A 26,384-nucleotide genomic window follows, 5' to 3' on the forward strand; every position below is an offset into this window, starting at 1 on the left:
CAAAATAAACAAACAGGAGGGAGCCTTCACAAAGGTTGCTTAGGAGAAGTCTCAGCAGTCGGCAGAGCCCCATAAAGAGAAAGCACCAGAGGGTGATCATTCAGAGCCTCAGTACTGGGCAGAACCCCAGAAGGAGGAGGCATCGAAAGTTGATCATTTGGAGCTTCATTACGCGGTACAGCCCCAGAAGACGAAGGCAATAAATGCCTTTGGAACAAACCCACAAACCTCTAATGATCAAGTAAAATCTGACCATCAGATTCCTGCAACTGGTCAAGCTTCCTCTTCATGTTTGTAGCACAGTCATGTGCAAGCCTGTGCAACTGTTTATTGTCATGCTTGAGTCCTCTAATCTCCCGTTTAAGACTTATCACTTTAGAAGCTAATGATTCAACTTGGCGGGTTCGAGCAAATAGGCATTAGGCCATATTAGACACAGAACCTGCACACTGAACATTGAGAGCCAGAGAATCCTTAACGGCCAACTCATCAGACCGTTTGGAAAGTAGTCTGTTATCTTTGGGAGTGATAAGGTTCATGACCACCACCGTAGCAGTCATATCATTCTTCATCGCAGAGTCTCCAACGGTAAGAGGACCAATAGGGATAAGAAGGATGGGCGCCATATGTTGTCTTGAGGAGGCATGGCTGTCTCTTCACCAAAGTTCAAGCCAAAACGATGGTCGGATGGGCCAGACATTTTCAGAAATGATGAAGGAGAAATGAGGTCTAATAAATCTCTAAAGTACAAATAAGGGGAAAATTCCTAAAAGTAATAACTCTCTTAACGTACTTCTTGCACACAATTGGTGCCCATATAAAAGAAAGGGCAGCATGGCCGTTTGTTCAAAAATAGAAGAGGCACCACTCTCCGGATTTCGAGAAATAGATTTTCCTGAGTAAAATATGTCGACAATCCCCACACGCAACATCAGCTCCTTGAGTACCACAGATAACTTTGCCAAAGATCTCTGACAAAGTTTAGACACATAAATTTTGAAGGTTTAGCTACCCTACCATTACCCACAAGGGTAAAGGAACAACACTACTGCTTGATAACTGGAAAGTCCCTATGTGTGTCAACCTCCGTGCTCCATGGCAAGGCAAAATGGCAAAAATACCCAACATTTACTCACATCCAAGAAAACACTCCCAACAAGATTGCTTGCTCAAAAATCGAAAAGGCACCGCTCTCCGAATCTTGAGAGCCAGATCCCCAAACAGGATTACTTGCTTAAAAATCGAAGAGGCACCGCTATCCAAATCGAAGAGAGCCATATCCCTAACAACATTACTTGCTTAAAAATTGAAAAGGCACTGTTTTCCGAATCTCAAGAGCTAGACTCCCAATAGAATTACTTTCTCAAAAATCGAAAATGCACCGCTCTTCGAATCTCAAAAGCCAAACTCCCAATAAGATTGCTTGTTTAAAAATTGAAGAGGCAACGCTCTCCGAATTTCGAGAGTCGGATCTTTAACATATCTTCTCTCCTGAAAACCGAAAAGGCACCACTCTCTGAGCTTCGAGAGCCAAATTTCCTTGGATAAAGCTTGTCTGCAATCTTCACACGCAACATCAACTCTCCGGACATCACGGACCACTTTTTCAAAGTGCTCTGACAAAGTTAAAACACGTGAAGCTTGCAGCTCCCACTACATTGCTATGACCAAGAAGGGTAAAGAAATAACATTACTACTTATTGGGGAAACTCCTATATATGGCGACCTTCATCCTCTACGGACAGGCAGACCTACAAAAATGCTCAACCCTTCCTCATATCTGAAAGGGCACTCCCAATGAAGCCTCTCGAAATACTCAGCTTTCTTTCCCCCGATAATACCTCTGCAAACAAGCCACACCAGAGTAAGAGTATCTCGTATCATTAAGGTTAAAAGCAAGAGTATCCCATATCATGCTTTTTCCCTATCTTTTCCTTTGCCCTTGTTCTTACCTGCAAGACAAGGAGAAAGAGAGCAATAAGTCAGCACTTGGAATCAAGCTTCCAGTCAGGAACTAACTGCCTAGAACTTCTTGCCTGATTACTTACCTGGCATTGCTCTCGAGTACTCATCTTCAACATCTTGTGCTTCCAGAGAAGATACCACATCTGCCTGAGGAATAGATAGGGCAAGTGAGAATGATACAAGGAAGCATATGGAGACAAGCACAACAGAACACGTACTGATTTATCTATTGTTTTGTCAACAAAAAAGTATCCTATATCATCAACGTCGAATGCACTCTTGATTTGATGGACTTATTTTGACCCTCAAATTCTTGAGTCGGCCTTATACTCTGGAGGAAACCAGAAAACCCTCCAACCCAGTTCAAGAATAAGCCTGTGGAAAGTTACTTCTCCAAAAGAAAAGGTATCTCATATCATCTCTTCTCCATGTCCTTTTCTTTGTCCTTATTGATGTTTACAGAACAAGGAGAATGAGAACAATCAGCCGGAACACGAGATCAAACTTTTGATCTGAGATTGACTGCTTAGAACTCTGATTGTTTACTTTGTCTATCACCTCTTCCGGCAAATCTCCTTGCTCAGAGACTTGGGGGATTCATACTACATGGTTTGTATTGCGCTTGACCAAGCCTGAAACAACAAGTAAGCTTCAAGTGAAATTGATATATTACCTTGTGCATCTCCATCTGTTAAAGATACCATCCCTAGATGGAGGAAAAATACTTCCAGAGAAGATGTCACATCTACCTATGAGACAGATAAGGCAAGTGAAAACGATACCACTTCGGTACTTAGAAGTTTCGTAATTACTCAGCGACTTGGATTTTGCAAGTCCCTAACCGAGGAGCTTCCATCACTCGAGAACTTAGGGGAGCACTGTTTGTACCATACTTGACCAATCCTGAAACTACCAAGCACTGGTCAACGTTATACCATCAAAGACCCAGAAGAGTTTCCCTCCAACCAGGAGGCCAATCACAGCACAACACATGTCAACACCAAGAAGCCAATCACAGGGTGACATGTGTTAACATCAAAGGCCAATCACAACATGACATGTGTCAAGGCCAGAACAAAGCTAGAAACTCTCTTCTATAAAAGGAGATCATTCTCCCACAATAATCTATAATGTCATTTGTACTAAATCATTCACTAGTACTCACTAAAAGAGAGCTTGAACCTATGTACTTGTGTAAACCCTTCACAATTAATGAGAACTCCCCTACTCCGTGGAAGTAGCCAATCTGAGTAAACCATGTACATCTTGTGTTTGCTTCCCGATCTCTATCCATTTACATACTTATCAACACTAGTAACCGGAGCAATCTAGCGAAGGTGGTATGTCGAAGGATCGTAGCCCCCTAGCCTCGCTTGTCCACATATGTCCTCAGGGTAAGTCTCTCCTATATGCAAAACAACTAATACTAATTAGTTAATAAGGACATACACTAAAAACTAGGAATAACTCCCTCTAGTTTGCTTAAACGGAAGGTTTGAATATACGAAAAATGTTCTACTTGAAGTCACAAACCCACATATATCAACCACTCGCCGGCCGAAGGCCGGACGAGCCGTCCAACCCACAGCCACACATGCGGCCACGCGTAGGCACATGCATGGTAAAAGCTGACAAAACCCTAACCGATGTTAGGAATATTCCGTCAAAACTGACAGAATATTCCGTTAAATAGTAACGGCGTTACCTAACCCAGTTAGAATATTCCGTCAACTTTGACGAAATATTCTTCATCTTCTCCTGTCAGCTTCATCGTCTGTCGTTGCCAGCAGTTCGTCGGAAACTGGGGATTTTTCGCCAGTTTCTGGAAAATTTTCAAACCTTAATAACTTCCTCATTTCTCAACCATTTTTAGCAAATTTTACATGGAAATGAAGCTCATGACGAGAAGAATAAATCTATAGCTTTTGGAAGTCCAAAAACAGATGGAAAATGGACTGAAAAAGCCTCGCAAGTCTCAGCCTAAAACTCACCCTCTCGAACTTGCTTGTTTTGACATCAACGCTTCTCCAAACCTAGTCTAATGGCCACAGGGAGCTGAGTAGAAGCTTCCCCATGTCCTAAAACCTTGTAACTCGACTTGGATCATGACGATGCCAACTCGACCGAGTCGGAGCTTCCAAGTTGCTCTGCGCTGACCACTCAAAACTCAACCATTTAAGGATTGGTTGGCATAGTTGTGATCGTGAGGATGACAGGATCACGATGGTGATAGTTTTAAGTTCGATCTACGAATTTTGGTACGTGTTCTTGGTGGTCACATAGAAGATAGGGTTACGATGATGGAGAGAAAGAGATAGAGACTGACAGTTTTTGGTTGGGGGAGAGGTGTGAGGAGAGGTTTTGATTGGGTGAAGGATTTGAGAGAAAAGGATTGGTTATGAGTGAAATGGGGGGGGGCACGGGTACAATTTTAAAAGAAAAGGGGATAGAGTTTTCAAATTTCCTACAGTAAAAGAAATCAGAAAATCTATCCAAAACAATGTTTCTAGCACTGATAAAATTAACGTACCCTCGTAACAACGAGTACAAATTAATTACAAAAGCGAGAAAAATAATTTAAAGCTGCACAATCACGTCCACGTCACTTGCCAACAGGGGCATAAATGGCAATTATTCTTAATGTCTGCTATTTTAGATAGGGTTTTTGAACATTAATCCTTACAAAAGATTAAAATTTAAAAAGAACGTGGTGCTAGATTAAATATTCAATTTAATCCCTTGAGTGTACTTTTATCAAAATTTACATTCAATTTTTGTTATTTAATGTGTATTTTTATTTCATCTGTCCATATTAAATTTTAATTTTATTAATATGCATATATTTAGTTTTTTTTTTAATTAGAAATGAATGTAAATGAGAAAATATTAAAAAAAAATTGTGATACAAAAATATATAAATACATAAGTGTTCAGAAATGATTGTGCCAAAATACATAAAATTGACTTTTTTGTACCGAAATATTTGTACCTATATGATTGTACCGAAATATATTATAATGAACCTAAATGTATGTACCGAAATGTATTATATTGAATTAATGTACCTAAATGTCAATACCGAAATGTATGTACCTAAATGTCAATACCGAAAATGTATGTACCTAAATATCAATACCAAAATGTATATACCTAAATGTATTTACCGAAATATAATAATTGAATTAATGTACCTAAAAGTCAATACTCAAATGTGTGTACCAAAGTGTACGTAACGAAATACATTATATTGACCGAAATGCATTATATTGAATCAATGTAACTACATGTTTATACCGATGAATATACCAAAATATTCAAATGTATTAATGTACCTAAATAAAGAACATACAAAATTGTTATCGGAATATATATTATAAAAAAATTAGTTGCCTAAATGTAGACATTAAAATATATTATGATGAATGAAATAAAAATTAAATTTAAATGTAATTAATACATTAAAATAAAAATAAAAAGATAAAATAAAACATCAAAATACAACTAATAAATGATATGATTAAATGTGCTAGGGACTAAAATTGGATTTTAATCTTACATATGGTTATAATCTAAAACTCATCTTTTTTAAGGATTAAAATGAAGTTTTATATTTTAGATACTGGTAAAAAGGTTTTAGATTCCAACATCATAGACATAAATTCTAGGAGAATGTGTTATGTCATGGCCAACATGGTCATGAACACTATTGTTGGAGCAATTGGCGAATGTGATCTACAATTTTGGGAATGGAATATTTTCTGGCCAATATGATCATGAACGATATATGATCTTTAGACGATAAAGAGAATGAAATATTCCGATTATAATGTTTAGCCGGTAAAGTTTCGTTAGCCGTAGGTGGGGTGACAAGTATGTCCCCCTGGGAGGCACTAGCATTATCCTTAATTTTCTGTATTTTATGCATGTAATTATTAGATGGAACCTCTGGATATAAATATCTCAACAAACAAGGGTACGGGCTGGAAACAACAGGCCTAAGCACCGCTCTCTTCAACAATGGCCAAACTTGCGGGGCTTGTTTCGAGGTGATGTGCGTGGATGATCCACAACGGTGCCTACCAAGCAGCACCAAAGTGACAGCAACCAACTTATGTCCATCCGTTACCAGTTCAGATTGGTGCAGTCCTCCTCATGAACGCTTTGATTTGCCCGACCGATGTCTGAATGCCAGAATATTTCCGATTCGCTTTCAACGAGTGACATGCTTTGAGAGGAGAGGGATCAAGTTTGAACTTACGGGAAACCCTAATTTCCTATTTGTGTTGGTATACAACGTTGGAGGGGCCGGTGATGTGGTTGATGTAAAATCAAAGGCTCAAAAACAGGTTGGATACAGATGAAGAGTAACTGGGGGAGGTCTTTCAGGACAAAGTTTGCCGTTCCAAGTAGCTACGAGTTATAGAAGGATGGTGATATCTCTTGATGTTGCGCCTGCAAAGTAATCATTTCATCATATTATTTAATCTTTTGATATTACGAAACATATAAGTTTGTCATTTAGTACTACCATCTATTAGTTTTCCTCTCTCTTATTAGGAGTCTTAAGTTCGACTCTCATAGACGGAGAATTTAACATTAAATTGTTGCGACTGACCCATTTTGTGGCTTAATCTAAATCTTCCACCATCGTTGTATTTAGAAGAATATGTAAGTTTAATATTTAATACCATACAAAATATTAGAAGAAAATACTGAAAATTGTACATAAAAGAAACAACTCATGACATCAGTATGGACGAGTAATGAACTGTGAATCTCATCCAACTTCGCGTAAAATCTTTGTTGTTTTCAGGTGTGACTTATCTCCTGCACTGTACTGACGAACATGGCCGCCCACATAAACTGAGCTAATTCCGGGAACCTTTCGATCGGATGCCCTTATTCTTAAGATCTTGCCTCAGTTGCCTTTGTAAACAAGAAAGAATTTGCACGTCTACAGCCTTGTCTTGCTTTCCATCCAAAGTATATATACACGTTCCGATGCAGAACGTGATAATATGTGTTGTGGGGATCCATTTGAACCAGTTGCAGCACGAATTCACGGAGCTCTAGCTTTCAATGGACTCTGTAAGAACCGAGAAGAGCTTAAATTGAATTCGTTTGGAGGCATTGGTATTCGCATAACCGAATGCTTTAGCCTGTTTAAACCATATCTAATCCATGCATAATAGCTTAGGCAAAAGTACTATTTGTTTAGTATAACGATATATTTTACACTAAGGGATATATTTTACACTAAGGGGAAGGGTAACGATATATTTTACACTAAGGGGAGGGGGGGAGTTCGGCTAAGCCACACAATGACCAACCTAATTTGGTATCGAATTCACCATCCACGAGATTCGAACCAAGGACCTCTCACTTACAAGTGAAGAGGAATATCACCAAACCGTAGTACTGAGCAGCGGCAAAAGTACTATTTAGCCCCTAATGACAAAATTTAATTTCTAAGGAATATATCTAGCCAAGCTAAAATACCATAGGGATCTTCAAGGGTCAGTTTAGCCTATGTTCCTGCCCAAGGCTCTTGAAGAGTCAACTTAGGAAAAAACTGATAGCCAATAAAAACCAGTCACTTAACACTTTTTAATCATAGTATCTCACACCATTACAACAACAAAATTTTGAGATGGCTAAGGCCATCTTCATCCAGGCCGGCCATAGGGTCATGAATTCGGATCCTCGCCAGATCCTCTTTGTGAGGATCCCAGAGATTTGTGAATCATATCCGTTCATCGTACATCGTGTGGTCAGAACTCATTTTAAATATTTTTATTTAAAATTAAATAAAAACAGTACCTGACAAAAATTGACCGTACGATGTAAGATGAACGAACATGATTTACATATTTCTAGGATTCTCACCAAAAGGATCCGAAGAGGATCCTGTTGGTAGGGTCATGGGCCAAATGATAGCTATTTATGACACAAAATCCATCTCCAATTAATGGAGGTCTGGGCCAAAAAACCTTGGGACCCACAAGGCCAAAATCCAGCCATATGGCCAACTAGCTGATCATCTTTAGCCAGCCAGCGCACCTTTTCAGTTGGCCTAGCTGGAAATTTTTTTTTTAAGACGAAATTTAAAAAAAAATTAAAAATCTAATTTTTTTTTTTTTTGTTGCTATAAATACCTAAGACATTTTTACATAATTTCTCACATCCCTTTCATCTATCCATATTATCTTACCTCATTTTATTTCAATTTTTCACATTCTATTCACCTCAAATACGGGTGGGTTCAAAAAACCAAATACCGAAATCAAAAAAATCAAACCAAACAGAATTCTTTTGGTTCGGTTCGATTTCAGTGGTCTGGAAACCGAACCGAACCGAATTAATTAAATTAATATTTTTCAATTTTATTTATTTAATTATTTGTTTTGGGTATTATTTTTTAAACCCAATGTGTTGCCAAAATAAAAAATGTACCAAATGCATCTGCTACTTTTCCTATAACTACAAGGAAGAAGTCGTATAAAAAAGTAGGACCTACAATAGTGATACCAAAATGGTGCTAACTCCTGACACGGTACTGTTAGTTCCTTATTCTTGTTTAATCTGGCTTCTTGCTTCAAGTATTTGTATGCTTATTCAATACTTCATTGCTTATTGTTATATGCAGTGATCGGGTATTGGTTTTGATCAAGTGTTTTCCCTTTTGATATTACTTATGCCGACTAAATAGTAAATTACATTACTAAATGATCAATAATACATACAAAGAGAGCATAATTGATATATGACCCTCGTTGGTTCAAAGTCGGTTATAGTATGATAATGCTATCATTGTACGTACTATCGTGATAAAATAATTCAGCTCATTTCCACCAACCTATACTAGCTCTTTATATTATTCATAGTTAAGAGTTGAGCTGTGAAGAAAATGGTAGAAAATTTTGCTTTTCTAAAAAGAAATCTATTTACAGATAAACTTTAAACCAAAAATATTTAAAAAAAAAAAACCTTTATGTTATAATTCTAGTTAAACTTTAAATGTTTATTTTCATTGTCTTTGATTCTAGGTGGAATATTTATGTTATGATTGTGTTGGAGATGTTAAAATTTAAGATTTCAAAAAAAAAAATTTCATTTTTTGAAAAAAAAATAAAAACCAAACCCAGCCCTAACCTCAAATACTCTTTTCATACACACACCTCTCTTATCTCTTCCAATAATCTTTCCTTTAATTTTTTTTTCAATAATTTTCAAATGGCCATATCTTCAAGTGGCACTCAAAATATGTCCGGAAACCTTGTTTTAATATGGTAATTTAATTTAATTAACCAATAAAATTAAAGAACAAACTTAGAATAATAAATTATTGAGAGGGCTACTTCGGTTGGAAATGATATATAAATATAGTCTAGCACTGTTTATAAAAAAACTAATTTTTTGGATGGCTATAATTTGAACGGGAGCTAAATATAGCTTATTCGGTTTATGATAACCTAAGATTTGACGAATGATACATTTTGAGAGGCCAAATACAACTTCTAACCCCTAGCCCCTAGCCCTTGTCCTTTCCACTGGACTTGCTTTTAGAGGTTGGTTATTCAAGAGTGTATTTATAAATTATAATTATAAGTTTAGTTGCATCTTGTCTTTAATAGTAAATTGCAATTGTATAATACAAAATAAAATGATTTCAATCCGTCGTGGAATCTGCCCAACCCAATCATCCCTAAAATGGTTTTAAATGATTCAGTATGGGTTTCAATAATGCTAGCCCAAGCCTATTGCGTTGGCTAACGAGTTGAGGCCCAATCCCACCAACCCACCCAAAGCCTAGTATAAAAATACAAAACACGAGTTCAATTTAAATGTTCTGTATTTTCTAGTCTCGTCTTCGGACATCTCAAAACACAAGAATATAAATCTTACGCTCATATAGTCTCGTTTCCGAGCATCTCAAAACACGGGAATGAAAATCTTAAGTAGACATGGAGTTCAATTCTCAAACAACATAATATGTGAATTAAACGTCATATTAGGATTACGAAGTCCAAATCCGGGTCCGGTAATAAAATGTGGGCAAAACCCGCTCAACGTGGCATGATCTGAGAAGTGGTGTGCGCACTACGCACCAAGCCTACGCGAGACCTCAACCCCTCGTTAGCGCGAGGCGCGAACTGGTAACGGTCAAACCCCGCTTTTCGCTTCTCTCTTTCCTTCCTCTTCGGACATCGAGCTCGCGGAAACAAAATATTCGAACAAACACACCGGTAAACCACCGCCACAACCACCGCCACCGCACTTTTAATCTGACGAAATTGCCCCTCGCGGGCTGGTCTCAGGGAGGAAAGGAGAGAGGAGCTGCGTCGCGCGCACTCCCCCGCCGTTTCTCTGTTCGATCATCAGTTGCTCAAAAATTTCGAAGAAAAGTAAAACGTAATTTAAATCGCAATTAAACTGGCCATGTCGATTCGGGAGCTGGGGAGCTCTAGGGTTTCGGTCAATTTGTTCACCTTCTGCTTTTTCCTCAGCTGCTTTCCAGGTAAATTTTCGTTTTTTTCTTGGGAAACAAACAGGATGTGACGATTCGACGCCGTTTCATGTGAAATCGATTTGCTTTTGCGTGTGTAGGGCTTATATTATCGGCGATCGTGACGCTGGATTCGATCGTGATATACAACACGCACGAATTGATAAAGGCGGTGAAACCAAGGGTGTATTTCGAATGCAGAGGGGAGAACAAGACGGAGTTTCCAGACGTGAAGGAGAAGAACGTCACGTATAAATTCAACGGCGAAGAGTCTTGGCAGGTGAGAAAGATTTTCACAATTCTATTTGCTCTGTTTTTCAATTTAGACTCTGTTTTACAATTAAGACTATAACGTTGTGAGATTGGGATCATTGAATATGTAAAATAACGCGCGGTGCTGATTGACCGTCTGACAACATAACATAGACATGGACGATATTTTTTTAGAGATTATTTGTATGTTTGTATCAGGAAGCTGTTTTTTAAGCTGAAAAGCTGTTGTTGAGCTAAATTTGGCTAGGTGTCTAATGGGATTATACGATTGTTTTTGTGCTTTCAGCCACTGACAGAGTTTTCGGGTAAGAAGTGCAAGCGATGTGGATTGTACGAGGCGGATACCTTTAAACCAGATGACAAATTTGATGAGTGGGAGTTGTGTCCTTCTGACTTCAATGCTTCTGATGGAAAATACGTCCGGTTCAATAACAAGGAATTCAACCTTACCTTTTGGTGCCCAAAATGTGTACCTGGTTCACCTGGTGAGTGAGAGTCTATGAAGTTAACTTTTTTTAGCCCATTTACTTCTTGCTGGTTTTGTAGTTTTGGATGGCGGGCTTTTGTGCTTAAACTGGTTAGAACTAAATTCACGTTTATTCCGCTCATACCTAGTTGGCAGTTTTGGATGACAAAGGCTTTTCTGCTTAAACTACTTGAAATTAAATTCACTTTTAGAGGACATAAAGATACCATTTCTGGCCATAACAATTCCGTTAAGTATAAGTCAATCAAATGTATGGCTAGTAACCTCCGGTTGATTCTTATTCGTAGTTAAATGCGTTTGTTAATGTGGGAATTTTCAGCTTTACGGATGCTGTCACCTTCATTCCGCAACTGGGCTAGTAGTTGAATAACATGTTCAAATTTTTCGTTTGGGATGTTCTTGGCGTCCATGCATTTGTATTTGTATTCAAGCCACTTTGTACTTAGTGTCAACTTGTAATTAGAATTCTTTTTTTGCGTGTGTTTGCAGCTTCCAATTCCCCTACTGCGCCGCATAAAGAAGAAAAGGAGAAGGGAATGCATATTGTTCTAATACTTTTAATCGTTGTAGCCGTTTTAGCATTTTGTATTGTCGTTGGCTTTGTTGCATACAAGTACTGGCAAAAGAAGAAGAGAGAGCACGATCAGGCTCGGTTCCTAAAGCTGTTTGAAGACGGGGATGATATTGAAGATGAAATGGGGCTTGACCATATAATCTGATTATAAACAGTTAACTTCTGTACCTTGTTTACAGTAAGTTTATCTTACAAAATTTTGCTGTTGTAAAAAGGAAAAAGAGAACAATGTTGAAGCTAGAAATATACTGTGCAGCACTTTACTTCGTCGAAATTTCGAGTTATATGCTTGTTGGTACTGTCCGATGCACAAATGAGACATGCAAAATTTCAATGATCTCAAAGTTCATAATATTGTTGCCAAATCATTGTTCACTACATGTCCTTCGATTTATCGATACAAGCAAGGCCAGTAGCCGAAAAGACTCTCAAAAACGCTAATCTCCGGCGTGTCGTACGGACATGTAACCCTAGTTTCTTGCCCAATGTAGTCTTGAGACTTTGTTTTCCCTCCACATGCAAACCAAACATCGTACCAAGGATTAGAAAGATCAGAAGCAGGGTGGCCTTCCTGAGTGAATTCTTCATTCTTCAGTTGGCTTTCATGATGTTGTTCACTTTGCCTGGAGTCTTCTCTCTCGTTCAGCTCGGCGCCATCTTCATTGCTGTAAATTCCATTGTCAATGACGTAGCCATCTCGCCAACAGTCACCAAACGAGTACTGATATTCTCTAAGCCAGTTTCCACAGCCGTAATATGGCGGCTCTTCGCCCTCATAAACCTCCTCCTCAAGCTCAGCCTCGTTCCAGGCACAGCTTGGGAAATATTCACCCTCTGCCGTCCCATGCAATGGAGATGTTGCAGAAATTGGGTTTACAAAAGGGCATGGATACCATGTTGCATCTGACGACAGGTTTTCGCCATTGATGGCAACGACATAAGTGGTATCATATGGACTGAAGTCGTTGTCCATTAGCTCGAGCCTCGTTCGGATTCAAGGCTCGAACGAAACTTGAACTTCCAAGCATTCTAGAGTTGCGACAATGCAGGAAAGGCTAAAGCATATTATACTATGTGGGAAAGGTTGTCTATTGATAAAAGAAAAGAAAAGGGAATACAAGCATATCAGATTTTGATCAAGATTCCGATTTGATCTACGAATTCTACCAAAAAATGCAGTAACTTTGGCCGCCTGCTAATCCTTTCCGGAATCAAATTCCTTCTTTTCGTATGTAAAGAATCAGAAAAGATTGCATCAAAGTTTGGCCGGCAAAGCATCTTTATCGAATTTCTTCTGCACTGAGAAAAAAAAAGGTTCACAGCTTCCACTTGCTGAGAAAGAATTTTCTCGGGGCAAACAGTCCCAATTGCTATCAAAGTGGTTGGCAACTTGGCATAGGATTTTCTAAAATTTCCATACCAGAAAAATTCCTGTTGAATCCATCAAACGAAGAACATAAAGAAGTCAATATGGCGGAAATCCGAAATGGCTCATTTCATTGCGGTTTACAATTACACAGAACATCTGAATTCCATTAGAGATGGAATATGTAACATGAAATTGAGTTGCATTCTAAATCACAATGATCAGCAACCGAAATCGAAATTATGGACTAAGAAAAATCGCCAAGACTTCACAGATTCTCAAGGGAGGCTGGTCGTGTCTTGATCCCCATCAACGAAAATCGGGCGGTGCGCACGACGGATAAACCTGACAATCTCAGCAAACCGCCGTCGACGGTGATTTGGCAATGCCTGAGACGCCACATTCTTGGTTCTTGTCCTCGGAGCATCTTCAGTCAATGGAGGCATTGGCACCAGCGGCCCTTCAACGCCGTGAACAACGCAAGAATCGTCGACGTGGAGATTCGGGGCGGTGACAAGAACGTCGTTGAAGGAGACCCTTCTGCCGTCAGTGCCGAAAACAAGCCGTGTGTTGTGAGCAGGGAGGGTGGTGTTGAGAGGGAGCTTGAGGAGGGCTTGGAAAGGCAGGGCGCCGGAGGTGTAGACGTGAGCGCGGAGGGTGGTGGGGCCGAGCACCTTGCCTAAAAGGGAGTCGTCGGGTGGCACGAAGCAAGTCACTCTGGCGGCGGTGGTGGCGTTGGCGGTGATGTTTTGGGAATGTAGAGCGTGGGCGAAGATTGTGAAGCCGGAAGACGAGAGGGAAGTGAGCATGGCGTCGGAGCAGACGGCTTCTATGGCGGGAGTGATTGCTGCCAAGAAGGCTAGGAGGAGTAGAATCGACATGGCTGGAAATTTGGAGAGGGAGGAAGAAGGGAAAGGTTTCCTGAACTTGTTGGAAGAGTGGAGGTTGTGGTGGCTATGAATGTGGTTGAAATAACGGTTTTAACAGACTGGTGGACTTGGACAAAGCCCGAGAGTTTTTACTGGTGTCAAATCGTACGTCCACGCAAATTTCTCACTCCCCTCTCACTCTTTGAGCGCTTAGTCACAAAATCCCCACTTGTAACTGTATTTTTTTAAAGTCTCTAACGCATTTGACAACGTCGTTTAGGGCAATTGGTCAATATAGTGTTCTTGTTGTGCGGAAGCGGCGTACGACTGTAAGTGAATAGTAAGACAGAACAGAATAAAAACAACACCAACAAGAACACCAAGATTTATACTGGTTCGGCAATGCCTACATCCAGTTTGGAGACGACGGAGTATTCCACTATAATCAATGAGAACATACAATAGTGTTTATCACTCAATTTCCCAAAGACCCAAATAACCCCAAGCTCTCACACTTACAATAGGAAGAGAAAACCAAAAAAATACAAAGCAAGACAATTTGAGAAAATTCTTCTCTATGCCAAATGGCTTCTTGCTATTTTTCTCTCTTCCTTGTTCTTCTCTACTTCTCCATGCTTATGGGTTACACCTTGCTCTCCTTTTATAGCCAAAGAAAAGCTTCTCAAAGACATCAATGGCCAAAGGCCTAACATCAAGTCAAAAAGAATTAGGCATAAGTGCATCCAATTTTGGTTTCCCACATGTAGCATGCCATCCAACAATTTTGACCACAAAAGTAGCCCAAAGATTTGGACTTTGTCTACATGTTTGAGTCAATAATCAACAATCTCCACCTTGACTCAAACCCTCTAAGTAGAACTCCAAATAGTCGTCTCCCAATCCCCCATGGGGCAATCAACAAATTTTACAAATGCCAATCAAGTCTAAGCAGTGCTTAAACTTGTGCAACGAAACTGGCTTTGTTAACATATCTGCAGGATTGTTAGCGGTCCCAATCTTCTGAAGAAGAATATCTCCCTCATCAATAATCTCACGAACAAAATGGAACCTCACGTCAATGTGTTTCGTACGTGCATGATGAACTTGATTCTTTGCTAAATGAATAGCACTCTGACTGTCACAATGAACATCCACATGGTCTTGTTGAACCCCTAAGTCATCAAGCAACCCTTGAAGCCAGATGGCTTCCTTTATAGCTTCTGTCACAGCCATGTATTCTGCCTCAGTAGTCGACAAAGCAACTGTAGATTGCAGAATCGACCTCCAACTTACTGGACCTCCAGCAATAGAGAATACAAAACCAGTAGTGGACCTACGCTTGTCCAAATCACCTGCGTAATCAGAATCCACATATCCAACAACACATTTACCAGTAACTTTATCCTGCTGGAACAATAAACCAACATCCACAGTACCCAGAATATACCGTAGAATCCATTTCACAGCTTGCCAATGCCCTTTTCCTGGATTATGCATATATCTACTGACAATACTAACAGCTTGTGAAATATCAGGCCTAGTACACACCATAGCATACATCAAACTACCAACAACATTTGCATAAGGAATTTGAGCCATGTACTGACTCTCTTCAACAGTTTTAGGAGACATAGAAGCGCTAAGTTTGAAATGAGAGGCAAGAGGTGTACTAACCGGTTTTGAATTTTCATTCATCCTGAAACGTTGTAGTACCTTCTTCAAATATTGCTTCTGACACAGACTAATCTTGCCCTTCGCTCTATCTCTTTCAATTTCCATACCTAGTATCTTCCGAGCTTCTCCCAAGTCCTTCATCTCAAATTCATTACTTAGTTGAGTCTTCAACCTTGTAATCTCCACTTTGCTCTTACATGCTATAAGCATATCATCAACATATAAAAGCAGATAAATGAAGGTTCCATCTTGTAGTTTGCGAAAGTATACACAATGGTCATAGTGACTTCTTGTGTACTTCTGCCCGATCATAAATCGATCAAATCGCTTGTACCATTGTCTTGGAGACTGCTTCAAGCCATACAATGATTTTTCCAATTTGCAAACCCAATTTTCCTTTCCAGCAACCTTAAAACCTTCTGGCTGAGACATATAAATCTCTTCCTCCAAATCACCATGTAAGAACGCAGTCTTGACATCAAGTTGGGCCAACTCAAGGTCAAACTGCACAACCAAAGCCAACAGAATACGAATAGAAGAATGTTTTACTACAGGAGAAAATACCTCATTGTAGTCAATGCCTTCCTTCTGAGCGTAGCCTTTAGCTACCAATCTGGCTTTGAATCTTACATTGTCTTTTCCCAAAGATTCCATCTTTTTGGCATACACCCATTTACAACCAATTGCTTTCTTCCCCTTTGGTAACTGAACCAGCTTCCAAGTCTCATTTTTATGAAGAGATTTCATCTCCTCATCCATAGATTTCTTCCACAACTCGCACTCTGAACTCATGACAGCTTCTTTGTAGGCGGATGGAATATCATCTTCAATAACGGGAAGTGCATATGCCACAATATCAGTAAATCGAGCAGGCTTTCGGATTTCCCTTCTCGATCTTCTGGTTGCAATATAGTCTTGTTGCTGTGGAGGCTCTTGGGTAGGTGCCTCCTCTTCATCATCCTCGTCCTCATCATCAGAATTAACTGTAGGACTAGTGTTTGAAACATCAGACCTTACTGGAACAACTGGAGTCTTCAGTAACTCCACCTGCTTTGAGCTACTCATGGTCTCGGTCGCTTCAGTTTCACCTTCATGCTTGTTCTGATTAACCATAGCAGCCTCATCAAAAGTCACATCTCTGCTTACAACAAATTTCTTCTCATCTGGACACCAGAGTCGGTATCCCTTCACGCCAGTGCTAAAGCCCATAAATAGAGCTTTCTTTGCTCTTGGATCCAACTTGCTTTCTCTGACATAATAGTAAGCAGAACAACCAAATATGTGTAAAAACTTGTAATCAGTACAAGGTTTACTAGACCATACCTCCATGGGCGTTTTGCCCTCATTCGCAGCAGCTGGCAATCGATTAATGAGATGGCTTGCATAAGTGAGTGCCTCAGCCCAAAACGCCTTGCCTAATCCAGCATTAGACAACATACACCGAACTTTCTCAAGCAAAGTACGGTTCATGCGCTCTGCCACCCCATTCTGTTGCGGTGTCTCCCTAACCGTGAAGTGCCTCACAATACCCTCATCTTGACAAACTTTCAAGAAAGGATCAGACTTATATTCACCCCCATTGTCTGATCTGAGAGTCTTGATCTTTCGACCGCTTTGCGTTTCAATCATCTTTTTCCACTTCAGGAATATCTTCAAGACTTCATCTTTACGCTTCATGGTGTACACCCATATTCTTCTAGAGAAGTCATCAACAAAGGAGACAAAATAATGGCTACCTCCCCAAGATGCATTCTTGGAAGGTCCCCAAACATCAGTGTGAACATAATCAAGAATGCCTTTAGTGTGGTGAATAGCAGTGCCAAATTTTACTCTAGTTTGCTTACCCAACACACAATGCTCACAGAATTCCAATTTGCATGCCTTTGCACCTTTCAATAAGCCTTGCTTCACCAATCCTTGCAATGCTTTTTCACCAGCATGCCCAAGACGCATATGCCATAACCTCGTGGTGTCTGTGCTATCTGCGTTAGCAGCTTCGGTGACAGCTGCTCCACCAATAACTGTACTCCCCTGCAAGAAATACAAGTTATTTCGTCTTGTACCTTTCATCACCACCAGTGCCCCGTACACAGCTTTAAGAACTCCACCCTCCATGGTGATCTTGAGACCCTTGGATTCCAATGCACCCAGTGAGATGAGATTTTTCTTCATATCCGGTACATACCGAACATCACTTAATTCTCTGACTGTTCCATCATGCATCTTCAAACAGATTTTGCCTATCCCTTGTGTTTTGCAGGCATTATTATTACCCATCAAAACAACTCCACCATCCAGCTCCTCGAAATTAGAAAACCATTCTCGAATGGGACACATATGATAGGTGCAACCTGAATCCAAAATCCACTCATTTGAGTGACCATCAGCATATGAACTAGCCAAAGCAAACTCGAAATCATCATCTCCAGATTTTGCAATATTTGCTTCAGAACCCGCTTTCTCCTTCTCTTTGTTCTTCAATTTGGGGCAGTCTTTCTTCCAATGCCCCTTTTGGCGACAAAAAGCACATTCATCTTTAGCAGGAAACTTCCCTCGTGACTTTGAACGAGATTTTCCCCGCTTCCCAGATTTTCTTTCCTCTGTTCGACCCCTTGCAACAAATGCCTCGGTTTGTGAATTGTGAGTCTTCAGTTCCTTCTTACGACACTCATGATTCACCAATGCCGCAGACACCTCATCAAGTTTCACCTCGGATTTTCCATACAACAGAGTAGTTGTCAAATGATCATAATCATCAGGCAATGAATTTAACAAACATAGTGCCTTGTCCTCGTCAGGAATTTTCACATCAAGGTTTGCTAAATCAGCAAGTATTTTATTATAATCATTGAGGTGTTCGTGCATAGAGATACCTGGACGATACTGAAATCGGAAGAGTCGCTTCTTCAAGAAGAGACGATTTTCTGCGCTCTTGGTCATATACTTCTCCTCCAATTTCGTCCATAACTCCTTAGCAGAAGTTTCCTTCATATACGGGTATTTCAACTCCTTATCAAGGAACGATCGAATAGCAGCACAAGCATGAAGATTAATTCGCGTCCACTGCTTGTCATCAATATCTTCTGGTTTATCTTCCAGAACCATATCCAACTCTTGTTGATACAACACATCCATAACTTCACATTGCCACATACCAAAATTATTAGAGCCATTGAATTTATCAACCTCTAACCTTGTAGTAGTGGTTGGATGTCTATTGGATGAAGACGAAGACGATGCTGACTCCTTCCTTACAGATTCATCTTTATCTCCAGCCATCTACTCGGTACTGTTCACAAATACGGCACTGTTCACAGGTACAATACTGTTCACAGATATTGTAGCAGTTCACTGTTCACTGAACTGTAGCGCCAACACTATTCACGGAACTGGGCTCTGATACCACTTGTTGTGCGGAAGCGGCGTACGACTGTAAGTGAATAGTAAGACAGAACAGAATAAAAACAACACCAACAAGAACACCAAGATTTATACTGGTTCGGCAATGCCTACATCCAGTTTGGAGACGACGGAGTATTCCACTATAATCAATGAGAACATACAATAGTGTTTATCACTCAATTTCCCAAAGACCCAAATAACCCCAAGCTCTCACACTTACAATAGGAAGAGAAAACCAAAAAAATACAAAGCAAGACAATTTGAGAAAATTCTTCTCTATGCCAAATGGCTTCTTGCTATTTTTCTCTCTTCCTTGTTCTTCTCTACTTCTCCATGCTTATGGGTTACACCTTGCTCTCCTTTTATAGCCAAAGAAAAGCTTCTCAAAGACATCAATGGCCAAAGGCCTAACATCAAGTCAAAAAGAATTAGGCATAAGTGCATCCAATTTTGGTTTCCCACATGTAGCATGCCATCCAACAATTTTGACCACAAAAGTAGCCCAAAGATTTGGACTTTGTCTACATGTTTGAGTCAATAATCAACAGTTCTTACATCCTTGTTCACCTGTGTCTGATTGGGGTGCGGTTAGTTCTCCAGGAGGATGGCCCTGAAGCCCGTTTCTCGTAAATTATAGTAGTTTAGAATATTGTATTGTCATTATGGTTTACTCCACTAAAATAGATACCAAATGCAACAAAAATAACAATAATAATAATGAACAAAAGGCAATGTTAATCAAGTTGAGTTCTTTCTGCAGTATCAATTCATTTCAAGATGATTTTGGTACATAAGATTGGGGAAGGCCTCAACATTGTACAGAAGTGCTGAACATAAAAGCACACACAAACAAGCACTTTCGAATCCGAATTCATCGTGGCTTTCAACGAGCCTACATTGTTCCTCTCAAAATCTGCAGGTGCTGAAAAACTCGCAACCGATTGAGGAACTTCTGAAGGTCCATCAAAATTGAAGCTCTGCCAAAATCTGTTTCACCTCCATGCCTGAAAGCCTATTGATTTGCAGCTAAGCCTGTGACAACTAATGGTGCAAATTGCACTAATTTAACTAGTAGTGCTGCTGGAGCTCTCTACTGCACTATTGAAGTTAACCAACTCTTTGGAATGGGGACCATAAACTGATTTAATTGTGTCCCTGCAGCTCCTACAATCAAAACATGGAAGCATGAGCCAAATTAGAAATGAAAATACGCACAAATAGAACCGGTCCAAGCGTCTCTAAAATAGAACCGGAACGATACTAAAAAGAGAAAAAGACATATAAATGAAAGTTCTGAGATCCTTTTGTGACGTCTTAGTGTCCCTCGAGTTCTATGTGATCAGCTGTTTGTAACGAGTTCTATTTGCGTGTATTTTACGAAACTAATTAAAGATGTAAATAATAATAATAATAATAATAATAATAATAATAATAATAATAATAATAAGACCACCTGCAGGCCTCCTTGTTGAATTTCTTCTCACTAAACCCATACAAGGAGTGAAACACCTCAGCCTCCACACGGCAAAAATATGGACGTTCTGTCAAACACCTCAAAAATCAAAGTAAGATAACAATCCATCCAATACAAAACGGTGCGTTTCAAACATAACCAAAGAAAAATGCCTCACCGTCGTAAATCGAACACTTTCGCGTGCTTTTATTAAAATTCACACACCACCCATCTTCTCCGACCATGTTTCTGTAAAGCTGAAATTCATACAAATCAAACTCCAAATTTTGACGAAATTCATGAATTTCTCGGAGATTTTGAGAAATCAAACCTCGATGTCGGAAGGGTTGGTGAAAATCTCTTCTGGGGTGGCAAAGGAGGGGCCTTTGTCGAGTTTGCAGCAAGCTCCGCAGCCCTCCACGCACTGCCACTTCTGCTCCTTCCTTTTGGCTCCGAACCCGACACTCGTCGGCGGTGTCGGATTCGGGACCCGGGTTTTCTTTGTCTTGGCCGTCTGGCGCGGCCGGCGCGCCATGCTCACTATGCCAAGACAGGGCAGCGCCACCGCGTTGGACATTTTTGGATAAGAGTTAGCGGTGGCGGTGGTTTCGGTTTGTTTGGTTACTTGGATTCACAGTGGTATACATAATCTATTTATTTCCAATCACAAGTTTGCCCTTGTTAAAATACGGAGCTTCAACGATTACTCTTTACAGCTAAGGGTGTAGTAAATTCCAAAATTTGCCTATGTAAATTTATCAAGAACGCATTTCAAATCGAAAATGGGTTCCTGCTTATTGGAAAGTTATATGCAAATAATGTGGAGAATGGGCAATTAAATTATATTATATTACTAATGACATTTTATCGCAATGACAGAATAAATTATGTTTATGTCATTTGACCCCATGATTCATCTACTCTTATTAAAGCTAACTATCTAACCACAACAAATGGTTCAGTAGTAAGGGCGCGAAGTAGCTCCCCAATAAACAAAACAATGTGGAATGTCTTAGGTTTGATACTCCGAGCTAATGAGTCTGCATGATTTTGGCCATGGGCATAGTGAAATTCTCTATAATCTCTCTAGGCCTGGAAATGATAGATAGTCGTGACTTACCACCAGGTGTTCTCTTTAAAAAATATATATATATGTATATATATATTAAAGCTAACTATGTAACTTAGGACGCTATAGCTCTCCTAAAGTAAAATATTATGATTATTATATATATATTGTTTTTACTTCAAAACTATTTAGAACACATAAATCATACTAAACTCATCTTGGCAACAAAAACAAGAAGTCAAAACGACAAAATTGCAGCAAGCAAAGGTTGCACAAATTCTGAATTGTTTTAATCAATATGATGAACACATTTTTCGGAAGGATAACTTCGTGAGTAGTGACATAACTACTATTTGGTGATTCGATCAATAGGACACACTTATGAGATGAAACCATTCCCAAATACGATTGAGAGCTTCTTTACCTTTGATTGTGTAGAACACACTAGTACTAGATTATTGATTGACGGATCATTTGACAAGTGATTCGGATCTAAAATAGTCGTCTGTTTTGAATTTTGAATTTTTTGCTGTACTTTAGAGGTCCAAATTAGCTGTGCGCTTATTGTAACTACGGCTCTTTCTTTGTAATTATGTTGTCTTGGTAATGAATTCATAATTGTCCTGGTACCTGAGACGAGCTATGGATCTTACACTTAGAGAAGACGCAACAAGCACATATCGAACTCATTCATACAATTCAAAATTGGTTGCATTAGGTACATGCTGAAGAAGCATAAGACCCCAGCCCGTCTCAACTCTCAAGATTTGTAATGTAGAGTGCGCAATCTGATTGTAGGTACGGAATGTATCTATGATTTGCACTATTGCGATCATTGTTTGTTTTAGCCAAATTCGCCATGTATCGCAATAGTGCAAATCGCACAGCGAACTGGAAGAAAGAATAATTTATTTTCACCATAAAACGAAAGAATACGAAGATCCATTCCGTAGTGGTAGACATTCATTCGAAACTTGCACAATGTAGCTTGCTAGCTTGCTGTATAGAATTAAGTTGTTTTCAGCCCAAAATATAAGTTCCTTCGTTATCAAACAGAAACCCGAATTCTGAATAGCAAAGATACATTTTTACTAGACTGTCCGACAACACAACATATGACCAAAATTAGTCCGACAAGAAAACTAAGAGAATACCAAGTTAAATACAATCAACAAGAAAACTAACATTTTATATTAAAGTTTACCCGAGCAAATGACATTTCTTTTCCCCAGAACCCTATGGTGACTCGCTGCCTCTGGGAGTGCGACGGTTGTCATCATCATAATCAGCGACGGGGCTCCGATCGGGACTGGGACTGCGACCGCGACCATCGGCTTCAGAAGGGCTTGGATACTTCCTGACAACAGGGCTGTCTCTACCAGGGCTAACAGGACTTCTGCTCCTTAACCTGGGGCTAACCGGACTTCTACTTCTTACCCTGGGGCTGTAATCAGAGCCCTCTTTCTCCATTTCCATTCTACCATTTCTGGGGGAAGGGCTACGTCTCCCACGAGGACTGTCTACATCAGGTGTCAGGCTGCGCTTCCTCCCTCCTTTTGAGGGCAGTGGACTCTTCCTGTAAGAAGGGCTCCGTGATCTGTCATAGCGATCCTCACTTCGCCCTCTCCTTGCTGGGGACCTTGAACGGCTGCCAATAAGAAATGATCTGGTTGATAAATATAAATATATGGAATATGTAGGCGTATCCCAAGGAAAATCATGCATCTGAATCTAAGTTTGTTTAACATTTCCCATCAGGATTAATTTGCAAGAGGATATTACTTTGCTCGTTCTCTAGAAAAAAGAACACTATCAAGCCTTCTATACCCCAATCATGTAATTCGCTTAACTCACTACAAAAGTCCAGATAACTACAGTAAGATGTGTAGGATGTTGGCATATAACCATATCAAAATTAAAAATAGCACATGCTCTATTATCATAAAATTCCTCATAGACATTATCAGGATCGAGAGCATACTGACCTATAGCTGCGGCTTCGGCTGTAACTTGGGCTACGGCTTCTTCCACGGCGAGAACGTGATCCAACTGGTGAGCGACTCCGCCCGCGACTGAAATACAAGTTGAGCAATGTGAAATAAAGGCTGCTACAGAGATTCATCCAAAAAAAGGGAAGAGGAATAACGACAAACAATGAAAAAAGACTTGATAACAAGTACCAACCTTAATTCCTTTGGACTATTTTTGCACTGCCTTTCAATATGGCCTCTTTCTCCACAGCGATAGCACTTATTCTTCCAGTCCCCAGCCTTGCAATCACGAGCCCAGTGGCCGTCAATGCCACAATTAAAGCAACGTCCAGATCCAGGAGTAGGACCTCTGCCTAAATATTCCCGCGAACCACGTGGTGCCTTCCCCAAAGTAACAAAGAAAAAACTATCAGTCTGATACAATAAATGAACACAAACACAAACCTGAAAAACTAACACAACAATATAAGGGGGCGTAGATATGACGGATTTAGGTGGAAGATCAAACAAGATTAAGAGTACAGTAGTTGGCAAGCAATCACGAAAGTACATGGGGCATTTTAATTCAACTTGAAACAATCCAACTATAACATGTATAGGTATTTTACTCGGAAAGAAACATCCAGCTAATAAACTTACCCCTTTTGCAAATTCCACAATGAGACGACTTCCATCAAATTCCCGACCATCTAAGCTATATCTTGCATCATCAGCATCTCGAGGATCACTAAAGTCCTATTATCAGAAGGTGAGAGCAGAAGCCACAAAAGGAACCAACCAATATTGGGTTATATGATCCATAAACGGATCTCAAGAAAACATTGTAAGCAAAAAAATCAGAAAGAAGAGGAAATAAAAACTTACAACAAAAGCAAACTCCCGCTTCATGTCCACATCACGTACTCTGCGTAAACGGTTTCCAGAAACAGTAAGGCTATCATTACTTTAAGAACTTCAAGTGTATGATACTTCGCCCGTCACAGACAAACTAAACACCAGATTGAGATTGTTGCCATTTCGATAAAACAAGCAATAAGACTACAGAAAGAATCGCCAAAGTCTCCTATACACTCTGCAAGATTTTCCACCAAGGCCACACTCGGCAAAATTTCCACCAATTCCACCAAGGTCACCCTCCCACCATAGACCTCCAAGTAAGGCCACCAAACCCAAGAAACCTTCAACAAGATCATTCAAGTTAAGAAAACACTTGGGGCTAAAAGCTCCCACACACAAGCTGAAAAGTTACATTAAACCAAGCACTAAAGCAAGCTTGGCAAGAAACCAAAAGGTCCCCAACCTTTTTGGTGGAATATTTTGACAGCTCTTACAAATAGATTAGTTTAACATTACATTTAAGTAATAAGACGCATTAGGATAACCATTGTGATATCAAATAAATTGGATAAACAGAAATTTTGTCACTCAAATCGCATTCTAAAAAAGGACATTACTTATTACCTTCCATATCTGTTGAACAGCCGTTCTAGATCACGTGAACGCGTGCGTGAAGACAACCGACCAACATAAAGACGGGTGTTGCCATATCGATCATCATAACGAGGCATTGTCAAGCTGCAGGAAAGTTCGTTATCATTATAAGCACCAGGCCCTATGTGAAACCTTGGTAAAATTTCAAAATCAGTAATTTAACATTATTAATAATAAAACACTAAACAGCAGAACATCTTCATACTCTCGATTGTATCGATTAATGAATTTTCAAAACGTTAACAAGCAAAAGACCCAAATCATTAGTATCCATAAAATTTGAATGGGACCCAATAAATATTCACACTACACCAATTCTTCATCTTGAGCAATCCAACCATAAACCAGCTCTAAAGACACGCTTTGCTTTCACAAATAAGAATCCCTAATTCGTAATTACAACCGGTAATTAACCTCGAAACAAACCCAGAATCCACTAATATGTTAGCTCAACGCATAAATTCAAAAGAAAATTATCGCATAAACATATCGAATCAAATTTGAACACCATCATATGGAATAAAAATCCAAAATTTGTGAAACAAACCCCCCGAGAATGTATAATAAACAAGAAAACCCTAAAAAATTCCTAATTTTATGTTGTTACAGGTGCGTACCTTGAATGCTTACAAAAATCCCCAAATTTCGATGTAACCCTAATCACGCTTGCGGAACACAATGAGATAGAGAGAGGGACTCCGCATAATTTATAGAACGAACCGACCGGTTGGACGGCCACGATACGTTTTCAATAATCGAACGGTTGTATTGGGCCTAAAATGGGCCTGGCCTTTCTGAATCAGTACAAATAGAGGTTTGTTACAACGCTCGGTCCCTAGTTTTGGTAACTACTCATAAAAAGCACTTATGCTAGAAGTACCTTTTCTTGTGAACACATTGGAGATTTCTATCAAAAATCCAAAAGCCCTTCGAAGTGCTTTCTAAAATAGCACATGACGGGTGCTTCTAAAAAATCTTCCATGAGCCAAAAGCGCTTCTAAATTTTTTTGTCAAACATAGTTATAACACTGTGTTTGAATGAGGGAAATAAACTTGGAATTTGGGCAAAATCAGAATTTATAATTGACATACACCAATCTTCTTGTTTAGATTCATAAACATAGAAATTTAGAATTTCCACGTGGAAAAAAACCTTAGAATTTAAGACCTCCAATTCCCAAGTTTAAATTCTATGTAAATAAGTGTCATTTTTCAATTTCTATGATTAAAAGTTTAAAAATAACAAATTCTGTATTCAATTCCA

At 39.5% G+C, this 26,384-nt stretch overlaps 4 protein-coding genes across 5 annotated transcripts; 1 reads left to right on the forward strand and 3 right to left on the reverse strand.

Moving 5' to 3' along the window:
* The first annotated feature begins 10,074 nt into the window (after positions 1–10,074).
* Positions 10,075–12,079, forward strand: LOC103409152 (uncharacterized). The gene is made up of 4 exons (XM_070808967.1): positions 10,075–10,483; positions 10,573–10,751; positions 11,031–11,229; positions 11,721–12,079. The coding sequence occupies exons 1-4, from the start codon at positions 10,405–10,407 to the stop codon at positions 11,948–11,950; spliced, it is 687 nt and encodes a 228-aa protein (XP_070665068.1). The 5' UTR covers positions 10,075–10,404; the 3' UTR covers positions 11,951–12,079.
* Positions 12,080–13,449: 1,370 nt separating this feature from the next.
* Positions 13,450–14,052, reverse strand: LOC139189861 (uncharacterized). Its single transcript, XM_070809106.1, has one exon. The coding sequence runs from the start codon at positions 14,050–14,052 to the stop codon at positions 13,450–13,452; it is 603 nt and encodes a 200-aa protein (XP_070665207.1).
* A 5,796-nt stretch (positions 14,053–19,848) lies between these two features.
* On the reverse strand, positions 19,849–21,468 carry LOC103423405 (uncharacterized). Its single transcript, XM_008361475.4, has 4 exons — positions 20,901–21,468; positions 20,748–20,826; positions 20,570–20,657; positions 19,849–20,280 (listed from the first exon to the last, which is right to left on the reverse strand). Exons 1-4 carry the CDS (start codon positions 21,144–21,146, stop codon positions 20,181–20,183), a joined length of 513 nt encoding a protein of 170 aa, XP_008359697.2. The 5' UTR covers positions 21,147–21,468; the 3' UTR covers positions 19,849–20,180.
* Positions 21,469–22,634: 1,166 nt separating this feature from the next.
* Positions 22,635–26,040, reverse strand: LOC103423407 (serine/arginine-rich splicing factor RS2Z32-like). Of its 2 annotated transcripts, none has more exons than XM_008361478.3 (7): positions 25,738–26,040; positions 25,091–25,204; positions 24,494–24,533; positions 24,269–24,364; positions 23,823–24,010; positions 23,624–23,710; positions 22,635–23,286 (listed from the first exon to the last, which is right to left on the reverse strand). In XM_008361478.3, exons 2-7 carry the CDS (start codon positions 25,195–25,197, stop codon positions 22,875–22,877), a joined length of 930 nt encoding a protein of 309 aa, XP_008359700.2. In that variant the 5' UTR covers positions 25,198–25,204; positions 25,738–26,040; the 3' UTR covers positions 22,635–22,874. The 2 variants fall into 2 exon arrangements, with proteins under 2 accessions (XP_008359700.2, XP_008359701.2); XM_008361479.4 differs by having other exon boundaries at positions 24,494–24,807; positions 25,738–25,802.
* Between the last annotated feature and the right edge of the window lie 344 nt (positions 26,041–26,384).

The sequence above is a fragment of the Malus domestica genome, chromosome 12 (assembly GCF_042453785.1).
Source record: "Malus domestica chromosome 12, GDT2T_hap1".
Taxonomy (NCBI): domain Eukaryota; kingdom Viridiplantae; phylum Streptophyta; class Magnoliopsida; order Rosales; family Rosaceae; genus Malus; species Malus domestica.

Excerpts from the sequence above, each read along its gene's own strand:
- LOC103423405 (XM_008361475.4), bottom strand. The coding sequence starts at position 21,146 with ATGTCCAACGCGGTGGCGCTGCCCTGTCTTGGCATAGTGAGCATGGCG. Across the intron at positions 20,658-20,747 it reads AAAGTGTTCGATTTACGACG|AACGTCCATATTTTTGCCGT; the intron begins GTGAGGCATTTT and ends GGTGTTTGACAG. Across the intron at positions 20,281-20,569 it reads TTCAACAAGGAGGCCTGCAG|GAGCTGCAGGGACACAATTA; the intron begins GTGGTCTTATTA and ends TTTTGATTGTAG.
- LOC103423407 (XM_008361478.3), bottom strand. The coding sequence starts at position 25,197 with ATGCCTCGTTATGATGATCGATATGGCAACACCCGTCTTTATGTTGGT. Across the intron at positions 24,534-25,090 it reads CTGTTCAACAGATATGGAAG|AGTACGTGATGTGGACATGA; the intron begins GTAATAAGTAAT and ends CCGTTTACGCAG. Across the intron at positions 24,011-24,268 it reads TTGTGGAATTTGCAAAAGGG|GCACCACGTGGTTCGCGGGA; the intron begins GTAAGTTTATTA and ends ACTTTGGGGAAG.
- LOC139189861 (XM_070809106.1), bottom strand. The coding sequence starts at position 14,052 with ATGTCGATTCTACTCCTCCTAGCCTTCTTGGCAGCAATCACTCCCGCC.
- LOC103409152 (XM_070808967.1), top strand. The coding sequence starts at position 10,405 with ATGTCGATTCGGGAGCTGGGGAGCTCTAGGGTTTCGGTCAATTTGTTC. Across the intron at positions 10,752-11,030 it reads ACGGCGAAGAGTCTTGGCAG|CCACTGACAGAGTTTTCGGG; the intron begins GTGAGAAAGATT and ends TTGTGCTTTCAG. Across the intron at positions 11,230-11,720 it reads ATGTGTACCTGGTTCACCTG|CTTCCAATTCCCCTACTGCG; the intron begins GTGAGTGAGAGT and ends GTGTGTTTGCAG.